General features: G+C 40.8%; 3 protein-coding genes across 6 annotated transcripts in view; 1 reads left to right on the top strand and 2 right to left on the bottom strand.

Annotated features, from left to right (window-relative positions):
* The window catches only part of LOC112562117, a 32161-nt gene extending 31840 nt beyond the window's left edge, over positions 1–321 (bottom strand). The window contains exon 1 of the mRNA XM_025235140.1: positions 279–321. The gene's annotated coding sequence lies outside the window, so the exon portion shown is untranslated. The remainder of the gene's footprint in view (positions 1–278) is intronic.
* Positions 322–399: 78 nt separating this feature from the next.
* On the bottom strand, positions 400–3808 carry LOC112562118. The gene is made up of 3 exons (XM_025235145.1): positions 3489–3808; positions 2427–2600; positions 400–584 (listed from the first exon to the last, which is right to left on the bottom strand). The coding sequence occupies exons 1-3, from the start codon at positions 3616–3618 to the stop codon at positions 490–492; spliced, it is 399 nt and encodes a 132-aa protein (XP_025090930.1). The 5' UTR covers positions 3619–3808; the 3' UTR covers positions 400–489.
* Positions 3809–5177: 1369 nt separating this feature from the next.
* Positions 5178–10231, top strand: part of LOC112562113 (oxidation resistance protein 1-like) — a 54067-nt gene continuing 49013 nt past the window's right edge. For all 4 annotated transcript variants that reach the window (XR_003098787.1, XM_025235129.1, XM_025235130.1 and 1 more), the window contains exon 1: positions 5178–5493. Coding sequence is in view for 3 of the 4 variants with exons in the window: in XM_025235129.1 (XP_025090914.1) it covers positions 5465–5493 (29 nt within the window). In the remaining variant the exon portion in view is untranslated. The remainder of the gene's footprint in view (positions 5494–10231) is intronic.

The following is a 10231-nucleotide window of genomic DNA, read 5'->3' as shown; positions in this document are numbered from 1 at the left end:
TCAAATCCATCAAGTTAGTGACGTAAAGGGTGGATTTTGTGACTTTGTAACTATTCCACCCAGGGCCGTGCTTAGGGGCAGGCGGAAGAGGCATCTGCCTAGGGCCCCGCGCTTCAAGGGGCCCCGCGCTTTTGATTGATATGGTAACTAGGCAAGTGACTTTAGATCCCAACTAAAACCGTGTGATCGTGGCGTGAGGGCCCCGCACATGCCCTTTGCCTCGGGCCCCGTGGGGGCTAAGAACGGGCCTGATTCCACCACTAGCTGGTGCAACTTACCTTGTAGTGGTGAGGTGGCTTGCGCGCCTTGTCGATCCACAGAACTATGTCGGCGGGAGCCTTGTGCTCCTGGCAGGTCTAACCAAGCCGAACAGGTCTGTCAGCGGAGACCAGACTAAAATGTTGCATTCTGGCTCTCCAGGTTGGGGGTTTTGCTGTTACAGAAACCGCAACAGTACCACAACAAGGGCGTGGTCGGGAAGATTCCGCTCTAGAAGAGCTGATGACGCATTCTGGTGAAAGCCTTAGGGAAGCCAGCTTGCCGACTTATCTTTTGACGACCAAGGCAAGAATCAGCATAGGGACCTGGAATATCAGAACCCTCTATGAAAGTAGCAAATCAGCTCAAGTGCTAAGAAAAATGAGAAAATACAACATCAGGGTTCTCGGGTTATGCGAAACCAGATGGAATGGAAGTGGCCAGACAAGACTAACATCAGGAGAAACCAATATTTACTCTGGCCACAAAGACCTGGAACCACGATCACACCCAGGGAGTAGCACTGCTGATGTCAGGTGCCACCTCTAGGGATGGACAACCTCAGCTGGTCGCGCAGTGCTGGCTCTCCGGCCAGTGGCCCTTTTCTGTAACCGACGAAGCTTGACCCTCTACTGTAGCTCTAGTCTCTGACTATCCAACTATAAATGATGTACCGATTTAACAATTTCACAGTAGCCTTGTGGGTTCAATTTAATAAAATAGAGCAAAAGGACACAAATTCCCAACAATTTCCAAGAATACAAAATGACAAGAAATTGTTGCCAATCCTTGCTTGAAATCACAGCTACACTACCCACGCGCACCTCGTCTGGGCGTCATTGTCATCAATGGGAAGTGAAGAGCTGTTTTTTCTTAAAAACATCTGATTACAGACTTTCACAATTGCTCGCTCAGTACATGTGGCTTGACCTGTCTGCAACGTGCTGATGCAACCAAATAACTTTTATTCAAAACAGGCATCCTATGTCCCCTGTCTGCCACAAATAATGTAAGGGGGTCGGGTTTGTAACCTGGGTATCCTTTCATTCCAAACATTTATCGTCGATATTGTGCACTTAAGTACAGCAAAAGGTCAGAACTGATCTTGAGCACCCTTTGCCAAAAGGTTAAAAGAAGTTAGCTCTACTAAGAGTGGATTACGGGTATTTATACCTTGGTCGAGCTAAATCAAGATCAGTGTAAAAGGGTTGCATGGCGTCAGCACTACAGAATGCAGAAGACCCTTGTGGGCTTTCTAGGTGGTAGTTACAGACAGATGAAGGTCTTGAGTGATGTCACTCAGAAAAGGAAGATTCCCGCTGAGCTGAGTTGTCCTTAATAATAAATGCGTGATTTGTACTCACGCTCGTAAAGAGCATGCTCTTAGCGCTTGAGACAAAAACGCGACAACATACAAAGGAACGGAAGGATGAACAGTATTTATGACTAATAAAAGACAAATATAGAAAACGCAAACAGGAATCAGGTAACAAGAACAGAGTATCGTGATTCAGCAGAGGAAGACGATCAGGGAATTAGCAATAAACGGAGAGGGAGGGGTGTGTGAAAAAGGAGAATGTGGACTGCTATTTGAAGTAATGCTCAAGGAAGAGGTGTGTTTTCGGTGCAGTTAAAGGATTCGATAGTGGGTAGGTGGCGGATATGGAAGAGTAGAGAGTTCCATTGTTTTGCTGCACAGTGTCCAAAAATCCTATGACCGTATGTTGTTCTGATGACAGGAATAGTTAAGACACGGTAATCAGACGGATCGTAGTTGTCTGACTGGGATGTAGGAAGAAAGAAGTTCAAAGAATTTAAAACACAACACAGATAGTTTGAACTGGATGCGAGAACGGCAGGTAGCCAGTGCAAAAACTGAAGGACAGCAGTGACACCAGACGTGCAGTGGAGTTCTGTATTTTCTGGAGTTTATGAATAAGGTATGAGAGGCAGCCTGCGAGCAAGCGTAATCACACCTAGGAAAAACAAACGCACAAACAAGAGTGTGGGTAGCACATGCAGAGAGGTGACGGATGCCGCTGATATTACGTAGCTCACAATAGGTAGAGTGACAGACAGTGAAACTTGTTTATATAAGGTCATGTCAGCAGTGACAATGAATCCCAAATTCCTGACGGACGACGTAAAAACGATGTTAGTTCGCCCACCTTGACATACTTGGGCAGGCTGACGAGCGGTGATTGATGTCGCACGCACCCCAGACGTTGACGGTGCACACTGCAGGAATTTTGCCTGAGGAATTTCACCACAGGATCCAGTCACAACCAAACAGCTGACAAACATAGAGCTGTTGGTTCGATGTAGGGATGATAAACCTACTTCTGAGGCAAACAGACACACGTCACTAGGGTCATGCATGCATGTCCTGAGCAATTCTCTATGACAGAGGAACCTGCACCTCACGCATTAAGCTTAAGTTCACAATTGTACGCATTTTGTTCCATGCAAGGTACCTCACTTCAGGTTAAAAATATTGATTCTCAGTGTCCCATTGTTAAAAATAGTAATTATATACAAAGCCGGAAGGAGCAAATATGCCCTTGGCACAAAATTTTATTATCACAATTTCTTTCAACTGTCTCCATATGAATAATACGTAAATGTACATTAAAAAATATTTCATCATGATTCTCATTCATCCCTCTCAAGATTTCAGCCCCAAAACATGAAAAAAAAAGACATTCCGACACAAAATGTTATTAAAACTCTTTAAAACAAAGAAAAATTTCTAGAGTGTATTGTCACCTTAATCTAAGTTCATAAGTTATTTTTTATTGATTACATCGCTCTAGGGAATGTTGATTTTTTTCATGCTTATTTTCTCTTCCCTAAGATGTTACCAATCGATCCAAATAAAAAAATACTACACAATAAAAATTTTGACATATGCCTACTATAAATATGCGAATTTTGACGCAATGTGAGAGTATCCTATGAGAGAGTAAATTATAAGAACAGAGGAAGCAGGAAGGAGATGCAAGTGAGTGATGCACAGCGGGTTTACTTGAAACATTGTGTCCTGCTGCAAAGTTAAGGAAGTACATGTTCCACTATTTCACTACACTGACATTAATCTGCTTAGCTCAAATAAACTGATCGAAATTGTTGAAAACAAATCACAGCTGGATGAGTTTGCAGCAGATGTTAAATCTGGACAAAGATGATACCCCAGATAATTTTTACGATAACTAAAGGCATTAATTTCATACCTTCTTGAATGTTAACATTACTGGCAAGTATGGCTTGTCTGGTAAAGATAAGCGGGGTATTGTTTCTGTAATCCTCTCCTTCGTTTTCTGCACTGGCTACCCATCCGTTCTCGCATTCAGTACAAACCATGGATGTGTGTAGGTGGATTGCTTTCTGCCATGACTAACGCTTAGCGGCTTAATTAGCCTCTTGTGAAATGATCCACTGGTAGTCTCGGCGAGCCTAAACAAAGAATGTCAATAAACCGGTAGCTTTGTCGTCTAATGCCTCGTTTTAGTAGTTACTCTGAAATTTGAATAAACCGGAAGCTTTGTCATCTAATGCCTCGTTTTAGCAGTTAACTGGGAAAAAAAAATCATCTGCCAGGAGTCCAGTAATACAAGTTCGTGGTACAAACTGCCCATACTGTCGTGTTTTAATTTCTTTGCTGGCTCCTGCCTTGATTATTTCTCTGAACTTCTCTTCCCTTACGCTTCTGGTCTGATGATCGTCTCCTTCCTCTCCCTGTCACCAGAACAACATATGGCCACAGTATTTTTAGTTACTGCGCAGCGAAACAATGGAACTCTATTTCTATATACGCCACCTAGCCTTTAAACGTGTACTGAAAACGTACCCCGTCCGTAAACATATTGCTTCTAACATCCTTTCCCTCAATACTAATCCTTTTTAACACCCACCCGACCACGTCGATCTTTTTCAATATCATAATATTCACGTAGCAGACTGTTACTGCGCTGTTTGATCGCAGGTGCAAATCGCGTACTTAAGTAGCGGATAATTAATTAAAGGATCGGTTTTCGAGGCTGAAATTTACAGGTTAGGTTTATAGCACCTATATATACCGATATCTGCACACAAAAAAAAAAAAAAAAAAAAAAAAAACACACACACACACACAAAAACAAAAAAAAAACCGCAAACCGTTCAGGTTGGTCTTTAAGCATACGTTTGTTTCTGCTACATCAACGCTATACATTTGTATCCAAATGTAGGTATATAAAGTTAATTTATAGGTCGTACGTCAGGAGTGGGCAAAGTTTTCTTTTTGCGAGCCATAGTCTCAAAATTCTAAGCTATGCGGCGGGCCGGTAAAAACCCATGCCAGGTGACTATACAGTTAACCTAGTAATGATGGAATGGACAAGAAATGATTACATAATGGCGTTCACTTATCGAATTTATTGTGCAAAGTGAAGCTGTTTGAATTCGCTCATACTAAAACTTTAAAGCCAGTCTTTCCTGTGAAGGCATACACGTACCCCGATGCTCTCTAACGACTCCGTCAGACATGCCAGCAGTGTTATTTGTCATCATCGTACTTTGTGTTAGAATGTTAAGGACTGTTCATATGCTGTTGTACTTGATAAATTGAAGTCAAATTAACCTATGCTGAATTTTAAAAATAATGAAAACACGTGCACTTCAGATTTTGGCAGACGTCCTGCCCGCGGGCTGTACTTTGCCCACCACTGTCGTACGTGATCTACGTCATAAAGTATGTTATTACCTGCTATCGAGATTCAATCTGCATTTTAATGACATTGCTGCATCAGAGCCAACACTGAATAACACCACCTTCCCTTTTGTTCAACTGAAAGGTCATTTATAATATTGGCGTATTACTGCTATTAGTTGTCACGCAGTATCAAAATAAGAGTAGTTTCCCTTTCAAAATTAGCAGACGGAAGTGGTGCAAAGATATCGAATCTACATCATGGCTGAAACGTGGGTGTTTACTTTTAAAACATCCGTACTGCAACAGTAAATAGTTGCACTGATTCATGTTTCGTTTGTGTTCTAGAAGACGTGAACACCTGCATGCTACGACGTTTGTATTTCGCAGTCCAGAGTGTGAGGGATTTAAGTCGCTGATGAGGCTAACTTCTACGCACCCACTTTCAATCGCTTCAGCTACGCTGCTACAGTGTTTGTGTCCCTGGATCACAGAAGGTGACAGTCCGCATCAGCAACCATGAAGAAGGTGCAAGAATATGTGCACAGGTATGTTTACATATTTCTTCGTATCGCGTTTTACCTCATCCATTTGATATCGGAGGGACTTCAAAACATCAGCATTATGTGGACTAAGGAGAAAGTTACTCTTCTTCATAAACACAGGGGGGCGTCGTCGGTTTGTCTGAACTTGGCGTTTGACGAAGAAGAACAGCTAATCATCCATATAAAACACATATCTTTCACAAAAAATTGCGGTTGATTACCCAGACACTGAGCACATAGATAAAAAAATATTTTGGTTGCTTTTGCTTTATGTATATGTAAAGAATACATTGAAAGAAACAGCTTAAAGAAGACCCTAGTAGATAAACTGTAGGTTGGTGTAGCTGTGTCAGAATGTTCTTGTATATCTTGTACAGTTCATTCTATTGTGAGCATATTATACACCCCTTATAGATAGAGATGACAGCAAATATGTGTGTTTGGTTTTGTACAGGGCGATGGTTGAAACCTATATAAATCCAGTGTTTGTCCAGCTGTCACCAAAACTTTACATAAACATTTTTTTTTAATGTCTATGGTTAGGTGACAGACTATCGTTGATGTGTGTTGTCCCAGAACATGTTAAGCTTTCACGTTTATTTGCTACGTTATAAGATGTTGCTAGTGACTTCAGATTGAAAAAAACAACTATGCAGAGCAAATTATAATGTACCTCTTCTGTGTACAGCAGACTTCTTAATTTAAGGTTATCAAATCTATGTATCTAAGAGATGTTACTAAAAAACAGAAATTGTGTGTGGGGGGAGGGGGATTGGGAGGGGAAAAGAGTGAGTAGTTTTGGGGCTAGCACCATGCCAATTTTTCTTTATCTCTACAACCAGCACCAAGTTCTCTCCTCCCTTTTCCCCTTTTTTTTCCTTACTATCTACTAATGTTTGATCTGTTCCATACTCGCAGGAGACAATTGTTACCCAGGCATATCAATACAGTGTTTATCTCCCCTTGACTTGAAACATTAGACACCCTACTTCCATTGCCCCAAATGAGCTGTCAGGCACAAGTTAGGAATGTGACATCAAGAGTGTATCAAATGCAAGAGTACAACTACAAGTATTAGGTCATGTGTCAAATACTCATTGACCTTGACTTGAAAGAAGTGGCAGATCAAAAGTTGCCAATAAGACTACAGCTGGAAGAGATCACTGGACAAATTACCCAGGTTATGCTAGGTACCTAATCCAGCTACCATTTTAGCGAGGAGAGCCAGCATGCCCTAAAACCACTGGATCGTTGTTGGTGCTGTTGCTGACAGTGTAAAAAGGGAGCTTAATTTCAGTCTTGAAACGGGCCAGGATCTGTAGAGTCAAGGGCTTGAAGGGCTGCATTGCTGTTTATAAAGGTAGCGATTTACTGTAAGCCTTAAATAATAATAATGAAGCCTCAATGGCTGTTACAGCTACATATTTCTGATGTGTTCAGGTACAATATTATGCTACTATTATATAGATATTGCAGCCCTATGCTCCACTGTGGATGAAAAGGAATACAGGTAGTTACGACGGTCTCGAGTTACGTCGTTTCGTGGTTATGACGCTTTATATGATGCTCATTCCGACTTATAGCGTCCTAAGTCGAACTGTACCTGCGCCTCATTCCATGTGTGGCGGAAGTCATAGAGTCCAGTACAGAAGCCTGTTCTCTCTTTGGAATTGTTATCTTTGTTTATTACAGTACTGTACACTGTTTATTACTGTTACAGCACTTACAGTACAGTATTTCATTATTAAACGTACTGTACTGCACAATATTTTACTGTACTTATGTTTATTGATAATTATGTAGGTTACTGTGTTAGGATAGGTGTTTGGATAGGCTAAGTGTTTGCAGTACTGTACTGTTATTATGGTACAGTACTGTATGAACGTATGATCCGACTTACCTCGAAATGCAGTTTACGACGTCTTGTAAGAACGGATCAACGTCGTAAGTCGAGGACTACCTGTAATAAGATTTTATAGATATATCATTTATTCATTATGCTATATTTTTCTTCATTAAATTTACCAGGGGAAACAGAAATCGATCAATATAGGTGAACAGATCTACGAAGTAAGAGTGTCCTTGATCGCTCCCTTGCATTGAACAGGTTGGCTGATGATTTGTCTCAAGAACTGATTTAAATAGAAAACAGTTTAATACAGGTTATTTCTTATGTGATGTAGAAATAATTCATTGTCAGCTGTAAGGGTTCAAGAAAAGGTAAATATCTCCACCTACCCCCCCCCCCTTTTCTTTTAGCTTGTTGAACTGGAGAGGTAAAGAATGGCCCACAGAATGGATGCGCTCACTACTCATAGAAAGGATATAATAAACAGTCCAAGAAGTACAAAACAATGAACCTAACCGGCCACAATCAGAGTGAGGCTGAAAATAATCCAGAATTGCATTAACATAATGCGTACAACGGGGAAACAACTGGATAGATGCCGCTGCTTCCCTTAGGCCTGTGTGTATTTAAAGGTAGTGAGCAGGTCCTGCATGGAACAGTCCACTTGTTAACATTGCTGAATCTTGTGTTGGCCTGTCTTGGTGAGGTCAACACCACCACTGAGAACTTGCAGAAGAAAGGATGACTTTAGACCATGCAGGAACATAGTTATTTTCAACAGTTATATCCTAAAAGAATAACAACACCAGCAGGCCCTTTCACAACTTCATCGATTTAAAAAAAGGCATTTGACAGAGTCTAGATGAGGGAGCTCTGGAATGTGATGCAAAAATTCAAGATCGAAGAGCTGTAGAAAAGCTCAGTAAGCACAGTATTACTCGACAGTCAACTGTGAGACTTTTCAGACAATGGTGGGTATTTATCATGGATGACTTCTGATGGCTGTTCTATCAACATCTTAGGGAACGTTGTGCGAGAAATTATTCACAACGATCATACCTTCATTGCCATCGTTGGGATTCCTGTATAATCTGTGCTTTACATATGACATCAACTGATGACAAACAACAAAAGCAAGCTGCAAGACTTTACCTACAGACTGTGCAACTGTGAGCGAATAGAGACCAGCACTGACAAGAGAAAAGTCACGATTGATCTGGTTTAGCCTTATCTCCCAGCATGACACTGTGTAAGACAGATTTTCAGGTTACCTTGGAGAGTGTTCGATGCTGAGATGGACATGCAGAACATGCTAACCACGGCTGAAAACCAGCATAAAAGGCAAACCTTGTCAGTTGCTACATCTACATCTACCCTGATAAGCACTACGAGTGAGTAAAGCTTAACTGGTGTCCAGTCAAGGGATGTATGATGATTATGAGTTGGTTGCTAGTGCATTTTATACTTCCATTTAGTTCTTGTCATGCAGTTCATCACCTCCTCTCCCACCAATGAAAGAAGAATGTTACAAATGTTAAGCATTAATGAGTTAAACAAGCTTCCCAAGAGAACCTAGACTTACAAAGTTTTTTTGAGCTCACTATATTCAGCCTAAGAAAATGGGGGCGGCTCGGTGGTGCAACGGTTAGCACCTGTGCAGTGCAGTGAAAATTGGCTGTTCTGGGTTCAGCTCTCATCTCCAGCATGCTGTTCTTTCTCAGCGTATGGCATATGTTTACAGGGCTGGCTTCCTTTGCCATAATATATCCTTAGTCGCTGGCTCAGCATAAAGCACAAATTCCCCCCACTTCCACTTGAAAAAAACAGCACAATTTATATGGTTCATGGATTAAGTAGGATCACAGCAGTGGAGAAGAGAATGCCAATATATTTTACCAGTCTCTTTAATGGGCATATTTACAAGGTCAGAACAGTAATTGAAGAAATCATTTCATACAGAATTTATGACTGGTAGTCCCAGCTTTTGTTCTAATTTAAGAATTTGTGGAAAATGATTAATACCATCCTTTAATAAAAACAGTGTATGTGAGAGAAAGAGAGGATGATATTGCGTATGTGCGCAAGTCCAGGTCTTTTGTTCAGTTCTAACAAAAAGTTTCTGGACTATTTCTTTGGCCTAAGTTAGTTCGTTTATGTTGCTCCAAGTCATATTTATTTTAGTGTTGGTGTACCTGTTATAAAATGTTATGTGTAAAAGATAAAGATAAAGAAAATCTGCTATGCAGATGAAACTCAAAGGCATCAATTCTCCAAATTTTAGTCTAAATATTTTCCTTCAGGTCCTCCAGTGTTCTTGGATTATTTGCATACACTTTTCCCTTTCGAGGGATTGGTCACCACGGCATCTGTGCCATCCTGTAGTTTCTCGCATATTTCATTTACAGAAATACATATGCACACAGTGTTTCAGGAGACTGAACCATGTGGTAGTTCCCTAACCACTGACACCTTGTTATGCATGTAATACTATCGTTTACAGTCATCAGTATTTATAGGTGTACTGATGCATAAGGCCACAGTCTCAAGTCGTTCTTGTGCGTATACATGGTTAACATAATACATAGGTAGAATTCCTTCTTGTACTTCCTAAAATGTGTTGTAAGTCTAATGATAAGTCTACAGAAACCTTCTTTTTTAAAATATATTTAAAGTGACAGCAAGAAAATTGTAATAAATGAGTGACAGCTAAATGAAACGGTTATTGCCTTTTACTAATCAGGTTATTTTTGTACAGTTATTCCATATATTGTGTGTGGTTGGATGCAGTTTTGGGGTGTAGGTAAGTGTAGGTACAAGGAGTGCGAGATGATCAGTGACTGTGAGGAATCACATCAAGACGGGGCTAGCAACAAAGCTTCTCTCGACCAAAAT

Source organism: Pomacea canaliculata, linkage group LG4, assembly GCF_003073045.1.
Source record: "Pomacea canaliculata isolate SZHN2017 linkage group LG4, ASM307304v1, whole genome shotgun sequence".
NCBI lineage: Eukaryota > Metazoa > Mollusca > Gastropoda > Architaenioglossa > Ampullariidae > Pomacea > Pomacea canaliculata.
The sequence above is the reverse complement of the archived record's forward strand: the minus strand, read 5'-3'. Positions and strand labels throughout refer to the sequence as shown.

What these genes read in the sequence shown, in the direction of transcription:
- LOC112562118 (XM_025235145.1), bottom strand. Translation starts at nt 3,618, where the DNA reads ATGGTTTGTACTGAATGCGAGAACGGATGGGTAGCCAGTGCAGAAAAC. An exon ending in TAATGTTAACATTCAAGAAG is followed by an intron (nt 2,601 to 3,488) that starts GTATGAAATTAA and finishes TGTTTGCCTCAG; the next exon opens with AAGTAGGTTTATCATCCCTA. An exon ending in GCCTGCCCAAGTATGTCAAG is followed by an intron (nt 585 to 2,426) that starts GTGGGCGAACTA and finishes CTGATATTCCAG; the next exon opens with GTCCCTATGCTGATTCTTGC.